This window comes from Aythya ferina (genome assembly GCF_964211825.1).
Source record: "Aythya ferina genome assembly, chromosome: 1".
Classification (NCBI taxonomy): domain Eukaryota; kingdom Metazoa; phylum Chordata; class Aves; order Anseriformes; family Anatidae; genus Aythya; species Aythya ferina.
In genome coordinates, this window is record NC_140296.1 from 134,141,963 (window position 1) to 134,162,978 (window position 21,016).

Genomic DNA, 21,016 nt, shown 5'->3' on the forward strand with positions numbered 1-21,016 from the left:
CTACATCTCAGTTGTGGAGCATTTTCTTCATATAATTGCAGCTTCTGTGTGAGTGTTAACAAAACCAATCCATATGTCGTTACTGCTTGTGAGTACCTTGTAATGTTTATGGGCAAAAATAACAATCCTGACATCTTCGCTTGCATATTGTAACAGATCAAGTGACTTCCTTTTGATAAGAGCATTCACAATCAGCAAAGAGTTGATTGATTTTAAACTTTATGGATACATCTATTGTTAGCAGATCCATTTTTATGAATGAACAGAACTTTTATGTTGTGTATGTATGTGTGTTAGGGAGGAGTAATGGAGAGGGAAAGAAAAAGACATGCACAGGGTATATATGCCAAAATTGTCAAGTGCTGGTATTAGTATCAATAACAGTATTTAGGACTCAATGCTTTACATGGAAATGCTTTGATATACTGACAGGAAGTGATTTTATGTCACTGCTGAATGAAGGTAACTGGAAGCTTTGATTTTGACAGTTATTGATGCCTGTTGTGTTTTTACACACCTTTTTTGTAAATAGGGAGTAACAGAAAATACCTTACAGCTCTAAGGTTATAAATTGGATTGCATGGCTACAAAAGAGAGGGAAGTTATATTTTGTGTAGCAAGTAAGCTTTAAATTGTAGTGCGTTCCTATTTTTTGGACATCTGGACACATCTGTTAGTGCACTCTGTTGGCTGAAGCATGCCTTGCTTAAGGATTCTGTGCCTTGCTTAATGATTCTTCTGCAAATACTACTTTAAAAATTCCCTAATTCTTACATTAAATTAAAATGTAAATTCTATAAGACCTGCAGCATATACAGTATTGTCAGGAGATTAGTGTTATGAACAAAAATGGTACCTCTTCGTACATACAGGTCGTCAGCTGTGATGCAGAGAAAATCAGTGATTTCTTGATTTTTGCAGACATGATGAAAATCTTCGGAGGAAACAGAAGGGAAAACTGTCACCTGTTGTTAAAATTCCTCCACCAAGACCACCTCTACCTACCCAGCAATTTGGAGTCAGCCTACAATAGTAAGCCATGAGATTTATATAATACAAGATTTCTATATCCTGCAGCCTTCTATAATGTGCAAATTCACTGGTCGCAAAGTCAACAGATGTTTCATTTAGTATATGTTTAGTTTCTTGTTCTCTTTGAAAGCCATAAAACTACAGAGCTAGGCGGTAGCTTTTATGAATCCAAGACAGGCCTTACTCCCTGTGATGGTGTCCTTCTCAAGAGTGGCTGACAAATACTGTTTGCATTCAACAAAAACAATTCAGTTTGTCTTATCCATGGACATTTGTCGGATTTCTTCCCACCCCCAACTCTGCTCTTTTGGTTCTAATGATTCAGCTTTAAATTAGATATAAAATATATGTAATTTTCCCCTGGTTAAATGTTAAGCATCAGTCCTCTCTGGAAGGCCTGATATTAGAACAATCCATATCTATTGTGTAAGAGCTACTATGACATTAACTTTTATGATACCTCTTTAGAGTCTAACCTAACACTTGAAATGCGACTAACTCACTTTCCTAATTCAGAAAATATGTTTTAGGTGGGCTTCACTGGGACATTAAGAAGGACAATGTTTTAAGCCACTGCTTCAATAGTAAAGGTGGGACTGTTGTCTGGCATCAGGGCATGCTATCACTTGCCTCCAGCCCAGCCTGGCTTCTCAAGCAGCTCTATCTAACCTCTCGCAGGCTTATGCAATCAGACAGCATGTTGTGTGACACACTTACCATCTGCTACTGGTATTTTATTTCTCTGTGCCTGAACAGTGTCTCTGAACAGTGTGTTTGACTGAGTTGCACATGATGAGTGTGCAGGGGCTATCCTTCCTGGCTCTGCTGCTTTCCAGTTGTGTTACCATCAGCAAACCACATCCTTCTTACATGCCTCAACCTTTGCAAGTATATAGAGGGTGGCTGCTTTAAAAAGAACTTTTCTGTGGAAGGTCTGTCGGTGGAGGATCATTGAGAGAAGCATTACTATCATTTTTGGTCTGGAGAGTTCTACCACTCACTAAGGAGGCTCCTTGTGTGAGTTCAGAGCACTTTGATGTCCAAAACTGAAGCATTGTGGATATTCATTATCGTTTGCCCACATTTGTCTAGATCACTTCTTGCAGAAGAGGTAGTGCTGCATCACCATGCAGAAATTACAAATAAACAAATCCCCTACAACTTATAAATGAGTAGATGAACTGATTTTTACTGGATTTAAAATGCCTTATGCTTTTTTTTTTTTTTAAAAAAAAAATAAAGCTGATGGAGCAAAAAAATATTATTAAATTTGTTTTTTATTAGCTTTTAATTTTCTTTTTTTTTTTAACAAAAAATAGTATTAGCTTTTATCTTGATGAATTAACTGCTCTTGCTGATTCCTTCTACTTTTATGATCTCTATAGTCTGTAATGTCAAAATGTTCAGTGACCTCCCACCAAAGAGACAGGTGAGGTTGTTTCTGTTTTCTGAAGAGGGCTGCAGGGATAGCCTGATTTTATTTTGTACAGGTTTATGGGAATATATCTGCTACGTGGTTCCTATTTCATCTGGGAATATATCTGCTACGTGCTGCTGAGAGAAAGCTACTGTCATTAAAGGACTATTTCTCTGTGGAATCTTTTTTTTTTTTTTTTTTTTTTTTAATAATAAAGACCCATAGGTTTGAGGTTTTGCCAGTTTCTGTACTTCTGGGATGATGATCTTTATTCAGGCAGTTAAAGGATGGTGAATGAGATTATCCAAAGCCCTCATAGATGGCCTAATTTTGATCAGATATTTCACAATGGCATCCCAATAACTTCTGGCTATGGAAAGTGGTAAACCCATATCCTTTTGAATGTTTCTCCCTAAAAGCAGCAGACAATGCTGTCTTAGGTAACACTTCCTCATTTAACTTTTTTCTCAGTTTGTATTTGTTAATGCATTTGTTTTTTGTAGCTGTAATTAAAAATTAGAACAGCAAAAAGTGACTAAGCATTGGTTCAAGATCTCTCATTTTCATCCAGTTTGCAGGGGAAAAAAATCCTGGTTTGGTAGAACAGCAAGACAAAACTGAAGGAAGTTTCCATCGAGACACTGAGAAATAGCTGTTTGGAACCAGTGTCTCATCTTGGACTAATCGGTTAAATCACAAAGACATTTTTAACCTTGTAGAGTTGAATTTTCAAAATGACATCAGGCAACTAGGCATTTAAACATCGTGGAAAGTCTGTGAGAGCTGTGAGTGTAATACTCGGAAATGTAATATATACTGAATTGCATTTAATTTATGAGTTAGCTGAAGGACTTACATGTATGATCAGGTTAGTTCAAAACTTTTATTTCTTATGTTACCCTTCTCTGCTTATGATCCAAAATCTGAGTTTAAGTCTTCTTTTGATCTCTTTAACCCCTCAGTGTCAACTTACGCTCTATGTGGGGGGAAGAAACAAACACTACGCTGACTTTATATCTTTAAAGTGCAGAATTATATTTATGTTGAATCCTGAAGGTGATTGTTTGTGCAGAGGGGAAGAAAATAAACCTATAAATACCTGAAGGAATCACTGAAGGAATATGTGATGACATTGGAGGGTTATGGGCCACAGTTAGCAGTTACTCATGAGGAATACATACAGGCAGAAAGCATTTTTGGTCATTTCAGCCATGAAATTCAGCAGAACACTCTCAGGCATTTTATTTGTGTCCCATAACTTAAGATAGCTATTTTAGACTTTTCCAGTGTTTCAAAAATATGCGTATACTAGTTTTTTTGTGTATTTCTGTTACTTAAAGTATGTAATTATAGAGGGATTTTCAGAAATATTTGTCTGTTTTAAAGAGCTTTTCTGTGAATCAAGGTGCTGTTGCTGCACAGTCCAATGAAATGAGGGGAGCTCAGACTCAAGTGCAGAGGGAAGTCTGAACAGTCATAACTTTGTTTTTACTCTTCAATGCATGCACTATTCTATCTAGGCACAGATCAAGTGCATGCTACACATGCTATACGTGCAGAAAGGAAGACAGGTTAGGTAGTTGTTCCCAGTTGCATCTGCCTGTGGTCCCAATTTTGCGAATGCCTGTTAACAGACCTGTGAAGGGACCCAGAATCTTGTGTTGGAGCAGACTTAATTAAAATAACTATTTTTAAAGCAAAAAAAAAAAATCATTATAATTAACTCCACTAATGCACTTAACCTGGTAAGTATTCCTGCACAGTATGCTTGAATCTTACCTAGAAGAGCAAGACAGCAAGGGTATGAGACTGGGCTTTGGGAGATCAGAGATCTGTTCTGGACTGAGTGACAGAAATTTATGTTATCCCAAGCCAAGTGTTCACATTGTGATTCGGCAAAGAATCCTACTTTATTTAAATGTAGTTCTTTGTAATGTAGGTGTGTTTATTGTTAGGCAGAGACATGAAATAGAAACCTGCATCATCGTGAGCTCCTGTGAGTTACAGGGTCTTTGCAGCTAGAACTTAAGTCTGGTACCAAGTTGTGCTGAAGTTTCCATGGAGGGCCAAATTGTATCATTGTCCTCTGCTGTATGTTCAACAAGCTCCTACAAACCCCTGTTGCTGCACCCTATTGCCCCTGTAATCAAGGATGGCTACAGCTGAGCTCCACCACAGAACACAGTTGACCTTGACTAGCTGTTGACATTGTTCTGTTTTCTCTGACTGGTTTTAAAATCTAAAATTAAATAACTTTTGTGGGAATATAGGAAATGCTTTCATTTCCTATCTAGTTGAGGGCAGAGAAAAAATCACAAAATTGCAACAACCGTACAGCTTTTGCTTGTTGAATTGTTATCATAAATATTTCAGGGTACTTTCCTTTTGGTCATAATCTTCTTGTGCATGCTGTGCATGCGTGACCATGGAGAAGAATGCATTTGAAACCGAATCTCAGCATGTCTCAGCAGGGAAAAAATGAAAATGAGAGGAGGAGAATAGAGAGATTATCAACCAAGAATACTTAATGACACTTCAGAACAATGTGTGGAGGCCCTTCATGATAACTGTCCACAGACTAGAAATGAGTCATTGGATGTGTAACATGTCACAGTAACTAATCATATATTTCTATAGTGAGGAATACTCAGTCTCCCTGGCTACTGTGTTTACTGAAATAGATCCCTCTTGAGTCTGACATATTGTTGCACTATGATTCAGACACCAGTTACAGAAAACTATACTGTGCACTGAAATGCTCTGTTTTGCCCATGTCTTAAATAGAAAGTGTAAGAGACCTTGCATTTCAAATTGCCTGTCGTACAGCCTGATCTCCAGTGGCAGTTTCCATAGTCCATCACAGAGCACAGCTGCTCGTCATACCATCCTGACCATCCTGAACAAGAGGAGAAAAATGCAGATTACTTGACAGGATCCACAAAGAAAAGATAGAGGTGTAATTTCATTGACCTCTGAGCTGGTCTGATTTACATTAGCTGAGGTAATGTCCCTATTATTTTCTGTCACCTTAGGTCCAGTAAACTGAACACTATCTCCCACATTGTGAAATGTTGTGAAAGTATGCATCCAGACTTTCTCTGGTATTGGAAAAATAGAACAAACTTGGCATGTTAGGTTGGAGGTTGGACTCGATGACCTTGAGGTCTCTTCCAACCTAGAAAATTCTGTGATTCTGTGATTCTGTGATGTGACTTTCTACACTATTTTAAAATACAGTTTATCCTGAGGTCCTCTTTCATGTGCTTGGAACAGAACCTTTCCTCAAGAGGAAAAGGAATCCTGTAGAAAGTGGCAAATGTGCAGAAACTAGGGTTTTCTTTTCCTAGAAACAGAAAAATAATGTGTAGGTTTTATTATTACAAATTATAGCCCAGTTATTTGTTTCACCTCTCTGACAGATAAGCTAGCACTCAGCAGGTGCAAGTGCTGTAAATAATCAGTTTGCTATTTATACCCTGAAATGGGGAAACACATTTATGGGAAACGATAATAATTAGAAAACGTTTATAAAAAGCTGCCGGGCTGCTATTTGGTGCCTCTGGAGTGAACAGCTGTAAGAAAGCAAAAACAATCAATGCAACTTCAGAGAGACTGAGAATGGATTCCATGAGCTCAAATTGTCAATAAAGATGTAACAGCTTCCAAACAAATTAAAGTCTTGATAATGTTCTCATTTAAGTGAATTAGACTTTCAACTAATTTTAATAAAAGTTGTCCTAAAAGTTTAAGGTACTGACTTGAATACATGAAATAAAATTATTTGGCACACAAAGAATGTGTCATAACTGCCCTATGAGAAAGGCTATAATATTTTTTTGTCTTTGTCTTGATCTGCTGCAACCTTTCCTTCACTGGTATCCCGGATGGTGACCTTGGAATTGACCTAATCTCCCAACACTTTTTCTTGTTTAATACATGTCTGGGGTATGTCATTTCACTGGGGATTTCAACTTTGCATGTAGTGCAGAGAACCCCTAGAACCCCCTTGCTTTTTGGTTTATTAGGAAGGTTAATTTGTTAGTGGGGCTGCACAGTCACTGCCTGTTCTCTCCTATTTTGTTGCATCAGGGTTGTTAGACAACGGTGATCTGCTGCAAGAGAAAACAACTCCCATTCAGAAGCAACCTTTCAGAGCATAGTATGTGGTTCACATGTTTTGTGTTTATGTGGCTGTGTTCCTTTTGCAGGGGCTGGTATAAGAGCTCATGGCACTGCAGCAAAGCTGCTTTTAAATTTTTCCTCCCAAGGGTCTAGGTGGATGTTGGGTGAAGGGGAGGACAACCTGGCTCTCAGAGCTGTTCTGAGAGCATTGCATGTCTCCTGCATGGTTGTAACACTGACTTTCTGTGCTATGGTGTCACCAGCATCTGTGAAACTGCTGGAAGTTTGTTGAAGGTAATGCTGAAGCTGGAAGGAGAGGGAGAGACTTAGTACTTTAGGAGTAACAGAATTCATATCCTGAAAGCGGCTAGGAGGATTATGCTGCTGGGAAAGATATTTTGCTCAGGTTAAAAAAAAATCGGGTATTCAGGTACCTGATTGTCACCGTGGGTAGGAAGAGGATGCTCCTCTGAGGGCAAGGTCATAAACCTGGCCCTGGTAGCATTTCAGGCCATGTCTGTCTCTAGTCAGTGAGATTTTTCGTGAAGCATTTCTGGCCTCTAACGTAGCTCTCACAAGATGTCTGTGGTAATGAGAAAGGTGAATTTGGACTTACAAGTCAGGTCATAAATCTTCTGGCTATTGCCATGTTGTTATGATATTGCAGAGAGTGATTACTCCAGCAAGTCCAGTAATGCTTCATATTGAAATTAATGTTGCCTTGCCAGTGTGTAAGGACAGGAATTTGTATCATTTGATCTTAAGATCATACTTGCAAGCAGCAGCAAATGATGAGAATTACTGATACATAAAAGGTCATACTTCAGGATTATCTGAATTAAACTCAGTCCTTACTGTTGGTCTTCCTGCAAGTGCATTGCACACATACACAGAATTTATTTGGTCAAATGACTAAAATTATCATGTTGTGAATGTGGTAGGTAAAACTGGAGTATATTTTCTAGCAAAATTCCTATGTCTGCTTACATTACAGAAAATTCCTCTCTCCTACAGTTCCTGTTACATATAGATACAGCACTGTCTTCACAAAATAGTATTAATACATACATACATCAGAATTGAATTTTATACACTTCAGGTTCTGGTATGGGTACTTTGTTGAAGAAGAGCAGGAAAAAAAAAAGTTCAGTGGATTGATTTTTAGTCAGGTTTTGTAGGGAAGATACAGACATATGTCAACCACATTCGGCAGAGGAAAGGGCTCTCACAAATGCTACATTTCAACAAGCTTTTAAAAATCACTGTCTGGAAGGGGGGGAACTATAGCACAAATTTAGGTTCTTTTTTTGTCTTTGGTCTACTGATACGCCAGTTAGTGTTTAGGTGGTGATTAATTATGGGTTGTTCCTAACGTGAGGAAACCTGAGGGAAAGAGATGAGGGGAGGAAATGAAAGTACCATGGAAGGAAAGTGAGTTTATAACATAAGGAAACTATCCACAATCACTATCATGAGGAAACTGATAGGACACAGGATACAAATCCATAGCAGATCAACTTCATTAGGTCTGTGGCTGAAGGGAAAGCTTATTTCCTTTTGAACAGCAGGGTGGTCTAGGGTATTTGAAGTAGTAAAGCAAGATGTAGGAGCTGGATAAGCAAGTTTATCCCAATTACCTATCAAGTTGTATTGTTTTACGTAGCACCAGGGGAAGAGACACACTAAATATGCACCGTAGAGGAAAAAGAATATGGTCTGAGAAGATCTGGATAACATTCACAGACATGAGTGCCTAGAAAGAGGTTGGATGGTGAAGACAGGAAAGAGGAAGAGCAGGGCTGGGTGGACAGTAAAACTGTAACTGGAAGAAATGGCACTGATGGCTCAGCATTGTGTCACTGGGGTGATGAATTAGATGAAAACGTTATAAGGGTGAATAACTAAATGGTGTGAAGTATATTCCTGTCAGTTTATGAGAGAGGCAAAACCACACGGTGGGTGTGTGTCTAAGGCAGGATCCTGCTCTGACTCTTCCCTTTTGAGGAGCTCCCTCACCAGCCCTGTGTGTGAGGCTGGGTGGGCAGCCTCCTAAGCCTAGAGAACCTAGATCAAACAGTCTACATGACCTCTTCTAACTCACTTCATAGGCACAGGCAAATAAACGCGAGGTGGAGGGGGAGATTTCCTTCACCACTTTCCTTACCCCTCCATGCTGACTGACGTAGCTGTAATACTTATTTTAAAATATGTTTTTATGTGTAGTGTAAACACAAAATAGAATATTGGATTGCTCATTCCATGCAACAGTGTTACAGAAGTTTTATCAAATACATTCCAGTTAGTATCAGTTGCTTTATGCTGAGAAACTAAGCCAGCCTAGACAAAAAGAAAAGAAATCACAGTGCTTTGAAAAGAAAAACTCTGTAAGAATCTTTCCTGTCTACAGGTGCAAACCTCAGCTAGGTTGAGGGTATGTTTAACACATTGTGTATATCATCTTCTGTAAGCATCTCGCATACTCTGTAGATGAGCTGCAGAAGTGGCAGCCTCCCTCAGTACAGTCACAGTCTCCATGTTGTGTTGCGCAGGTGCTTTAGAGCTTGTCAGTAAATCTGGTCACCCTTTAAATATGACATATAAAATTGCTACATTTAAATCTGAGATGTGTCCTTTATTTTTTTGTTGATTACTATATGAATGTAGCAGAATGCTCAGCAGATACTGTCTTTTTTGTTATACTTCTAAAACTGCTAAATTCATTTTTTTTAATAAGATAATTGTGGAATTTTCCATGCTGTCTAGATCAAGAAAGTGCTATGTTTGATTTTTGCCTCGGCTGCTCACTCATGAAAGAGAAAGAAATCTCATTTCATGGGAATCATTCAAAGCATTAATAACCTCAATCTCACTGCATCAATCACTGCATCAATCACTGCCTTCAAAATAAATAGTACAATATCCTTTTAATTATACATACACTGTGGCTTGAAAAGAAATGACAAAGAAAAATCTGCATGATAAAGGGCTCCTAAACTTGCAGCATCCCTTGATCAAGACTATTAGAAAGCATTCATTGCAAACTCCTTCCTCATCTGCCTCTAAGCTGCCTTAAAGCCACATTCCACCAGGGGCATACAACCGAATACAGTCAATGCAATCACCTCTGTTGTCACCATGACCTCTTGAGCACTGCCCAGCTGGGGCGTGCCAAGTGAGGGGAACAAAACTAGAGCAAAACCAGCCTCAAGTGGGGGCAGAGTTAGCCTGGAACGCCATTCTGCCACTGTCCTTGACTGTTTCAGCACAGCAAAGATCACTTCTGTCTATGAATCGCCATTGTGGTCATACATCCTTTCTAGCAGGAAAAAAAAAAAATTAGGAATGGCTTTTTGACTGAAACTCCCAGTTGTCTCTTTCAGTGGCTCATTCAGCACTTCCTGCAGTTGTGGAGGACTCTTGTAGTTGGTGCAGGCACCAAGATGTGGGCTCCTTTATTTGTGGAAACAAATGTATGCTTTCAGTCCAAGTTTTTTCCTGAGACTGCTCTGTCTTGTGTTTAACTTTTCTTTCAATACTGTTTAAAGACCATTACTTTTTTTTTCCTCTTTCTAACAGTATCAAGGACAAAAATAAGGGTGAATTAATCCCCCCAGTAATGAAGGAAACTGTATCCTACCTAAAAAGAAAAGGTGAGTTTTATTTTAAAGGATGATATGTTTTTCAGAACAAGGTCAGTAGCATGAAACTGTATAGCACTCAGTGCCCAATTCACCAAAGTTAATATCCTAATTAATAGCCTAATATTGAAGGTTGTGTTTAAATCCTGAAAACTTGAATGGCAATTGGGCACTGCTTCAAAATCTTTGATAGGAAGTAGATTATTGTCCCACTATGGAAAAGAAACAAACAAAACAAAACACCTTCTTGCTCTGAATATTAGATTAGGGAATAGCAAGTGAGAAAAGATGTCTTGAAATCCTCATCATGAACCCATATCATATGGTGGATTTTAATTAGCACTTACTTTTAAAATCAAGGAGTAGTTCTGTATTTACAGAACCAGTGGGCATAAAAACTCATTAAAGAAATTGCATTTTGCAGGAGTAAACCTGAAGTCTTCCCTTCACAAAATATTTTTAATGGCAGTTATATACCCTTTGACAGGAGTTCCTATCTATAGCTGCAGTATGTGGGGAAACACATTACAACGGCCCTTATTTAAAATGGAAATGTCCAAATCTGAGCTCCTAAATCACCTTCATGTAACAGAGTGAAGAGGGGCAACTTTGAAATGTTGACTGTACCAGCTGGGCTCCTCAGTGCATACCAGAGCAATGTAAAGTAGCATGCAGGGAGAAAGATACAAGGCTAAAGTTGTGAAATTCCTTTTATTTTCTCTGTATAATATAATTGCACATTTTGATCCCTGTTTTTGAAAGCCGTGACAGTAACATATCCATAGCCCTTCATGTTCCAAGGCCTCAGAGTTTCACAAGTGTTAGAGAGGCTTACCCCAAACCTACATCCCCAAATATTCCCAATTCTTAACTGCATTATTGAACTGCTGTTCTGAACAAGGTAATTTTTCCTTTCAGTATTCAAGTATGTGCATCATTGTTTTCTGTTCGTTTTAACGGTTGCCAGCAGGGTTTGTTTCGAGTTACGAGTTTATTTGAATCCTGAGTGAGAAATTTCAAACATTTTTAAAACCTGCACCGAATAAGCTTCACGTTTGTGAAAACAAAGAGGGGGTGTCAAGAAAAATGCTTCTCAGTTGTATTGCTGACTCTCATGAGAAATCCTGGCTTCATTTAAATCAGTGCAGTATCATGCCCTCATAGCTAGCTAAGCTCCTGCATAATTCAGTTTATCCTGTAGAAAATAAGAATATTCAATAACTGCCTTTTTTGTTTAGGTTTCATACCTTGAGTGATGCTTAATGATGTGTGTAGGAGATTGAGAGACAGATCCACTGCAGTGGATACCTTCTTTCAGTTCACAAGCGGAGCGTAGCATCTATAGGCCTGCTTGTGTGCAGAACAGCTGGCTCCTTGCCTCTTGAAATTGCTGATTTATCTTCAAAATACCTGCAGCTGCCGAAGGCCAAGTATTGGAGTGGGGCCAGTTCTGCTATTAAAGGTACCTACTGATCTGCAGCACATGAAGGGCCCCCAATGGACTTTATTGAAGGCCTCTTGGTCCTAATTCAGAATTTCCACTCAAGCTTATAAAATTGTTTGGATGTGCTGCTCCAAGACATATTAAAGATGAAAACTTTGCAGGTGTAGCTTGTTTCAAATGTATTATGGGTGGATACAGAAAATGTAAATAGTTCACTACTAGGGATGTTGAAGGCAAGTGACTGGCAGCTTGAGACAATCTCTGTAATTATAATTGTAAGTGGATAATTAGAGCTTGCGTAGTGTATCAGTGCATGCCCCATCTGCAGATGAAAGACAGACTTTTTCATGTTTTAAATTGTTATGAAACAATCATCCTTACATCTATTTAGCTTATCTTAATAGGGAAATACTTCTTCCTCGGTAATCCACAGGAGGCAGGAGAGCTGAAACAAGGATGAATGTGCACTAATATGATTATTTCTCATAGCTGTTATTATTAAGAAATTGAGTGAAAAATCAGTCACTAAAATTGTCAATTGTTTTAAACTTATGGCTGCATGGAGGAGGTGTTGTTTTCTCATCTGGCATTTACTTGGGCCTATTTAAAGATTTTAAAGAAATCTTTAAGAAATTTAGAGGGTTTCTTGCTGTCATTGTATTTTGGTGACTAGTGTTTCACTAGCAGTTTGTTGTACTGATCAGACTCAAAAGCTCCCCCATGACCCGTTTTTCTTGTTATTTTGTCTCATCACCACTGCATTATCTCAGACCCTTCCCTCTCACCAGTCGTTGGATCCAGATCAGGTGCCCTCAGTTTTCTGAAAACACAGCATATAAAAACTTGCCCTCCTCCCTCAAAAATAACAACAACAAAACAAAGTAAAAAACAACCCACAAGTTTCAGCTTTCAGGGTTGAAAAAAAAAAGGGGGGGGGGGGGGGGGGTTGTCTCAACCTTGTCATTGCAGAATTTCTCCTAGATTAATGTTTTTTATTCTGAAAGCAGTAATCATCCATTTTCTCCAAACTTAATCTTTTTTTTTTTTGGCTAAAAATTCATCTGTTCAGTGCAGTATCAGCACCATTTGTTAAGGATAGTCTCCGAGGAATTGTGATGACACTTCTGAACAAAAGCCTTCTTTGTGCATCTGTGCAAGTCAGTGGTATGGTAATGCTGACCACAGATCTGTAGTCCAGCCAATGCGCTTGCTGGCCAGACTATCACATTTTTCCTCAGCTCTCTGTCCTTCTGTGTCCCCAAGAAGGCAGGACACAGGCTCTGCCAACATTGGTATCTTCCAACCGAGCATAGGTTTGTTCAGAGCTGACATATTCCCTATCATAAAGAGATCTCCTCAAACCAGATTTCTAGGTTAGAGAGATGGCATGTCAGGTAGAGCATTTTCTGACATTCTCAGCCAGCTGATGCTTGAAAGCCAACTACCTGCCATGCCAAGGCTGTTAAGCAGTAGGTGATAGACATGCAGTTTTTTGCACTTGATTATAAGTGTGCAGGTATCTGTTGTACCTGCTGTCTGCTCTGATTTTAACTCTTTATCTAAATCTGGAATGTCTCAATTCTACCATCAGCTTCAGCGAGTGTCGGTCTCAGTGCTGACAGCCCTGGAGGCTGACTGGCAGCGTTCTTTGCACTCCAGATGCAGTTCTGAGTGTGGCGAAAACTTCAGTTCATCTTCCGGAAGTGACAAAAATTCACTGTCACTACCTTTTCCACTTGATTTTTGGCATAGTTTTTGTCCTCACAGAATTTGCAGGGGGAAGTTTTGTTGTCGTTGTTGTTGTTTTACACTAGGTGAAGTATTTCCACTCTTTCTTCCCATTATTACATCTCCCCATCTATGTATCTGAAATCAATTTCTGAAACTTAGATCACAGAAACTTCTCAGACACCCTTGTTTGCAAGTGAGCCACAACTCCCCTTCTTTTACCACATTACTGAGTGGACTCTGAAGGCAGCAACTACATCCTTATCCCCAGCAGCCAAATTAACAGTGAGTGCAGGTTTCTTCCTCATATATTTATCCAAGAAAATATTTAGATAACTGTCTCTGAGCAAGGTGACTCTGAACGGATCCATAGTAAGTCACCCAGTACTGTAACAGCTTAACAGACACTAAAGAATATACTATAAACAGATGTACATCTGTTTGTATCATGTAAATGAGATCTGTTACTGCCTGATGCCTCAGTTGCTGTTACAACAAACACAATGAACTACGTTTCTTAATTTCTATAATAAAGTTCAGGTTATTTTTTTAACAAAGGAAGAGAAAACAGACATTTCACTACTTTCAGTCATTCTAGCTTGACTTTAGGGTGAAAATGGTTTTGATGTTTTTATTACTGAATTTTAAAAATGCATCATATCGGTTCTTGCTAACCTTCATAGAGAAGAATTGGTTTCTCAAAACAATTTCTGAGTATCTGAGAAGATCATCATCTCATTAAGACTAAGTCGTAGAGTTCATCTTCTGGACCAAAATAGAGAAGTTCTCTTAATTTAAAAAGTGAAAGTATCATCCTGAAGCCAGATAATGATTTAGTCAAGCCAAAGAGAAAGGATAGGTTTAACAAAGTATGTTTGTGAATAGATCTTCATAGCCACCAGCAAGCCACAGAATGTTTTTTTTTCTTTGCTCAGACTCAAAACCTCAACCTGTTCGTCTGTCTAGTTTAAAATGCAAGGCTTGACTTGCACTAAATAAGATTTCTGTGTACTACCTTATCTCTACCATGCCATGAGAAATTACCTTGCTTAATTAAATATTCACTCTCTTGTCAGAACAATTCATAAGTGTTTCTAACTTGGTGTCATTCCTTTGGTGGCAATGATCTTGATGCTTTGCTCACAGGCCCTTTGCTCAAAAAATCCTAGCTTATGCCACAGGGTAGTAATTTTTTCTCTGGTTAATATGTCCCCACATGTCCTTATCAACCTATTTTGTGCTGAAGTGAGATTGCAAATGGGAGCTGTCACTTCTAGCAGACTGTTTTGATAACCAGGGATGTAAGTAATGCCACGGTACAGAGGATGCACCTTTGTGTGTCCCTAATACTCAGGGATGTGTAAGTAGCTACAGCTGCAGGTGCTGCTCACTGCGACCTGACAGGACAGAGACGGACCTGATGGCTTCAGAATGGTTCAGCTTTGCTGGTGGTTTTATCCACTGAAGGATTTAGGATTCAGACATGTACTTCTGCCTTTAAACTTAAGATGTCACAGCAGTTCCCTTTCATGTCTTTTGGTTACGTGTCTGTTTTTTTTTTAATGTATTCTTTATTTTTTATTTGTTTTCATAGAAACCAGTTTACATACTGGATATAAGGTATCAAGAGAAATTAAAAGCTGGATGGAGTGTGGCTTGTGATTTTGGTGTTTGTTTAGAGCAGTATTAATACAATTCACTATGCTCTCTTGGTTTTTAAAGTCTAACCTATGTTTGAGTGTACTAACTGATAAACACTAAAAATAAAGCTGCATGGCAAAATCAATACTCTGTTTGTAAGCAGATCAACTTCTGGAGGTCAGAAACCAGCTTTTAAAGGAATTTTTATTTGATTCATTGTAAAGGAAATGGATACAAAAATTATGTAGAAAACTTGGGAGAGCTGATTACTAAAGAGAGCATTTGAGATCAGTAGCAGCTCAGAAGTGATGGAACAGACCAATAAACTCACAGTGAAGGAATCACTCTACAGTAATAAAAATGAAAAATAACAGTCCCCTAAAGAAAAATTGTCTCCCAGTAGTCCCCATTACTGGGACTTTCTCTCTTACTTCATCTCTTTTGCTGACTGCAAGTGCTTTGCAGCACAAATTTTCTGTTCCATGTTGACTTGTGACACAGGAGAGTCCTGGGTAATGACTAAAACTTCTAAATGCAACGGTAATAACTATACTATAGAAGTTTAATGACAAATTAATAAATGTTATATAGTATGATTATAGTGACAACTAAAACTGTCCTTTATCTGTTCAATAGCAAAAGCAGTGGTAAACAGTGATTAATCTTTCCTTCCCATCCCTTTCATGAAGCACAACAAATCTTGCTGATGGAGGAAGTTTGGTTTCGTTTTTTAATGTGAATGAATGCATCCTGATGGTGATAGTCAGAATGGGTAGAGATGGATAGTTATGCGTTCTGAGTACATATGGAGTGCTGCAGCTTAGTGACTTTGCCTCCTGGTCTCCACTTCTTGTGATCACTCAAATATCTTTTAAAAATGCAACACTGGGAAAGCTTGACATTGGCCATATAAACATTTCTGAGTTCTTGGCTCTTTCTGTTTTCATGAGAATGTTTTTACCTGGGGTTCATGGGGACAAGATAAACCTCAAGACTGGTTCATGTGTCATCAAATAAAAATGAACCTTGTAAAAAGCAGTTTGTGTATGCTCAGTAATTGTAAATTACTCAGTAATTGTAAATATGAAAGATGCTCAGTAATTGTAAATAAATTATGTTCAGGGGTGCCAAGTGTAAACTGAGAATATTCATTCATAAATCCAAAGGCTAGACTGTACATTTCAAAACTGCAAGGACACAAATACACTTTGAGTTCTAGGGAAGATGCACTGTTCTAAATTCTTGTTGCCACTGCTCAGCTTTTTTGTAGGGCTGAAACTGTGCCTTCTCTTTCCCTCTGTCCTTGATTTTCTATGGACCTTCTTGCTGTGCAAATCATCTTTGCAAACTGCAGACATCATGCTCACTTGTTCTGTATTCATTGCACAGAGTACAAGGAAAAGGAAGGCTGTGCAAAATTTGTACTGTATTCTAGCCTTAAAAAAAATCTCAAATTTTATCCTAAGTATAAACATTTTTAATTGGTACCACTTTGGACAACTAAGATATTACTCGAAATATGATAGGAACTCATCAGTTTCGTGGTAGAAATAAATCAGTTTGGATTTTTAAAAGGGAATCTTGTTAGAATTAGTTAATCTGCAAGAAGATGCCTGAATCAGTTGTATTAGTGAGGATGAAAGCTGATTCCAAATCAGAATGAACACTTCCTGAGACTTGGCAGGACCAGCAGTAAACAGAAGCATTTCCAAACTCAATATGGGACAGAAGGAATTCAAATGCTCACTCTTTGCTGTTTCTCTTGTGAAAACAGACAAATTAACAAAGGTTTTTGATGCCAGCAACCCTCAAATCAAGGATGATTGAAAGAAGAAGAATGTAATTTTCTCATCTCTCTTTCTTTGACAAGTTTTCAGCAATGTGACAGCATGTGTTGCTTTAATTTATCTCTATGTGTTTTGATTTTCTGTGTATTTCCTTTAGGACAACTGATCAGGGAGGCAGAAGGGGGTTAAGTATTTTTAGCAACAATTTATTAATTCACAGTGTGACACAATTGTGTCATTGCAGTGTAAAATTTTGTCTACTATGGTAAAACACATCTTATTTCAGTGTGGAATGAAAAGCCTGTCTGTTTTCATTTATGATTACTGACATTTAAATAATTACTCAGTTAAATTCTCAGTCTAATTTTTGTGTTTTCAATGGACTGGGATACCCATGCCTATAATGGCAAAATAGTTCAACTTGTACACCTCTCTCTATATATATTTTTTTTCTGTTTAAAGAGATAGCTGACATAAATCGTGCTGTAAACAGAACTTGATTGGAGAACACTGCTAACAAAAAAGTAAATAGGCTACATCAAAATATATGCTCGAAAGAGCAAAAACGAGTATTTTGATATTTTCAAGTGCAATGACCAGGATTGTCTGCAACCAATTTTGTTTCCTCATCTCGTAACTCTGGTAGCTCTGGCATGTATGTTGTCTCCAAAACCAAAGTGATTAATTTCACTTCAGTGGGGACACCTAGTGCTAAACGTTGCTTAATTATGGTAGTTCCAAGAACTGTTTCTCTCTCTCTCTCTCTCTTTTTTTTTTTTTTTTCCCTCTAGTGACTGAAAGGGATGAGTCAGGCTTGGCAAATATATTTCCTGGTTGTGTGTAAGGCTGTATATTTACCCTTCCCAGTGGAATAACCAACAAGAGGCATTAGGTCCCTTTTCCCTTTCCTGTCCCATATTATGAGACTCCAGCTAGGGGCATATGCTAATGCTGTTCAGGCTATGTGACATGGCAAATTCCATGTAGCACCATCATTCAAATGATTTAGGTAGCTTTCCCTTACTCTTATTATGCCAGGCCCATCTGAAACACAGAAAGCACTGAGAGCAAATACTAAGCCTGCAAACTTCTTAGTGAAGGATCCCGCTCAGTTCATATGTATCAAGTCAGAAAAATGTGGAACAGAAGGTCTGTCTTTGTGCCCAGGCTCATCATTTTCCACATTCAATAGCATAACTGCTGCTGACTCAAATCTGTTTACCAGTGGGCTGAAGTTATGACCCATGATTTGTTTAAAAATCCCTGTAGTATATTACTTTCTGTTCTGAGCATTTTTAATGAAAAAAAAGGCACAGCTATTATGCAGTTGCTGTTCTTTTACTTTAGAAAGAGTTTATCTTTTTCTTTATTCCTAAGAATTGTTGCATTAATCTGCATTTAATTAGTCATGTCATTTGACTAAGTTGTACATGTGGCTGTCCACAAATGTAAGAAATGGAGATACATGCATTGGTATTTGGCTTGTTGCCACTATTGATCAAATAAATTACTGTATATTTATTCAGTTTTAGCTGTCCAAGAAAAGTAATTCTAGAAGTAACAAAGTTTTCACCCATATTCCCCATTTCTGCAGATGAGGAGGAAAGATGCTTTTTCCCCCTTAAGACGTCCAAACAACATATCCAGAAAGAGCTTGGTGTTATGTGCCATTACAGTAACATTGATGGGATGCAGGGCCAGACAAGTACAGCTGCTGTCTGCACTACAGATTAATGTCTTTAATTAGACTCTTGAAAGCACAGCCAATAAAGGAATAAACATGTTAAAAATGGATATTTATTACACTGTAGTTTATACAGTGAGTTTCACATCAGATTAAAGCATTAACTATTCAGGGAATTCCTGCAAAGCAAATTGTAAGCATTTATGATGTCCTCTTCTGAAATGTATTTCTATGGAAAACCTCTGACAGCCAGCATAAAATTCTACAAATTTTAAGAAAATTATTGCATTTGTTGTTTGCTGAGGGCAATGCCTTGACAAGCTAGCTGGTCAGACCTGTGTTTCCAAAGCCATGCCTTTAGACAAGTTGCGCTATAAATCTAAAGCAACAGTTTTAGTACAGTGATGTCATTTGCAGTAACTTTATCCAATTGAAACATGATGTGGTTGGGAATAAACAAGCCTTCAAATAGATCGTAATTACATTCTATTGGGTTCCTTTAGTAAACACACACATGTTCTTCTCAGATAGTATAGTCTGAGATTTCATACTCCTTCCAGATTTGAAGGCATGAGCTAAAGTTTTAATATTTAACCTAGGACTTAAAAAGAGAGCGTAAGTGTTCAGAAAAACAAAACAAACAAAAAAAAAATGAAAAACAAGGGGCCATATTCAGCTAAACTCCATCTAAGCCTCTAAATCTTGTGAGTGGGGAGCTTTTAAGTAGAGCTTGTGTTTCTTTGCAAAAGCCTCTGAGACTTGTCTTTGAAAATTTACTTCAATATTACACTATCTATCCTTTTAGTATATTGTTTTAAATTCATATGTCCGATACTAAATGGTATTCTGTAAGGAATGGGTTGATTAAGGAATATTGTATTTATTAGTTTTTCAAGTAAAAAAAGTTCTCTTGCATGTGACCTGGGTGAATTTACAAGAATGGCAATATCTTTCACTAGTATATGACTCAATATTTTTAGAATAGCATAATAGTTCTTGATCATTCAAATAGGTATGCACATACTTCAATTGAGATACACAAGCATTGCTTTCAGCCTGGCTACTTAGCTTCTGCAAGATTATAAAGAAAATAAAAGTTCAATCATCTGTTGTCACACATTCATGTAAAAAAAACACACAGCAATCCCTTGAAGTCAGTGGGTAGTCTGCCACCCTTCTCAAAATGCCTGCAATTTTATGTTTTGTCAGGCAAGGGTAGTCTAATATTTTGCATAGCTGTGATTCCAGTAGGTATCTCAAAGTTAGACTATGTGTGAGCCAAATCGCATTACCTGCTGGGTGGAAGGAACAGCACAAACCAGAGAGGGAAAAAGAGAGGGAAACAATGATTTTACCAAACTCAAAAGCAGGAAGTACTGCAAGTCTCAATAAAAGTAACACTTCTTGTCCAAATCCCATTTTGCGTAATAATTCAGATAAATAACTTACCTTGAAAGCTGTTGTCCTTAGATCCTACTTAGATCCTACTTAGATCCTTGACTGTATGAAGTTTTTCCTCTGTAGCTGAAAACGGATTTCAGTTAGTCAAAGTCATAAAATGAAACTAGATAGGAACCCTTCCTGAAATTTATGATACGTATTTCAGCAGTGCCTCAAGACCAGAATCAGGTATTTCAAAATACCATGGGCAGGCAGAGTCTTAAATCCAACTGACTTTCAGAGAGAGGTGGAAAGAGCAGTGGTCTGCACAAACCTGCCTTGAAGCTGGGGAGGCTAATGTCCCTCCAATGATAAGATATAGGCTCCTCCATCCAAAGATGCTATAAAAAATTCCTCAGCCTAAAGGATCTTGTCTCTCCCGCTAACAGAAGAGGGAGCTTAGGGAATCTTTGCAAATACTCTCTTTAGCTTGCTAAAGGCTTTAAGGCATTTAAAAGTAGAATAGCAGATTACAGGCATGGTTTGGGGCTCAGTTTGCAGATACGCTTAGTGAGGGTGAGGTCATAAGCAGCCTGGTGAATGTAAATATGTAAATATGCAGCTTCTTGTCATGAGGCACAATTGAAAGCTACTTCTAAAGAAAAAAATACAGTTGGTACAACACATTAAAAAACTTAAGGAAAGGTGGTAGTATTTCTGTGAGACACATTAAAGAAAGTGATATCGGCACTGCTACAACATTATTTGATTCTCCCAAAAATATTTGATTTGAAAGACTTTATTACCACCTTGAGTGTATCAAGTGGATTTGTTCCCAAACCTTCTCCCTCTGTTCTATCTTCAACTGAACCTATGTGGAAAAGCAAGAGAGTGATGGCTTTTACAGATGGGACATTAACTGTTTTTCAGGACTACAAGTAGAGGGCCTCTTCAGAAGGTCAGCCAGTGTCCAGACTATCAAAGATGTTCAGAAACTCTACAATCAGGGTAAGCTGCCATAACCACTGCCACAGATTAATAGTGTGAGGGCTTATTGATCTTGTTTCTGTTCGTGAAGCAGAGATGCTAGTTTTTTTTTATAATTAGTTAATCATGAAGTCATTTGTAAACTAAAATATCATA

The 21,016-nt window shown here is 38.1% G+C and overlaps 1 protein-coding gene across 14 annotated transcripts in view; it reads left to right on the forward strand.

Moving 5' to 3' along the window:
* LOC311429702 (rho GTPase-activating protein 8-like) overlaps window positions 1-21,016 on the forward strand; it is a 144,127-nt gene that overhangs the window by 71,992 nt on the left and 51,119 nt on the right. For 11 of the 14 annotated variants that reach the window (XR_014688356.1, XM_084505842.1, XM_084505851.1 and 8 more), the window contains 3 exons: window positions 922-1,032; window positions 10,148-10,221; window positions 20,804-20,881. Coding sequence is in view for 13 of the 14 variants with exons in the window: in XM_084505842.1 (XP_084361968.1) it covers window positions 922-1,032; window positions 10,148-10,221; window positions 20,804-20,881 (263 nt within the window). In the remaining variant the exon portion in view is untranslated. The remainder of the gene's footprint in view (window positions 1-921; window positions 1,033-10,147; window positions 10,222-20,803; window positions 20,882-21,016) is intronic. The other 3 variants (XM_084505845.1, XM_084505850.1, XM_084505846.1) reach the window with 1 other exon arrangement.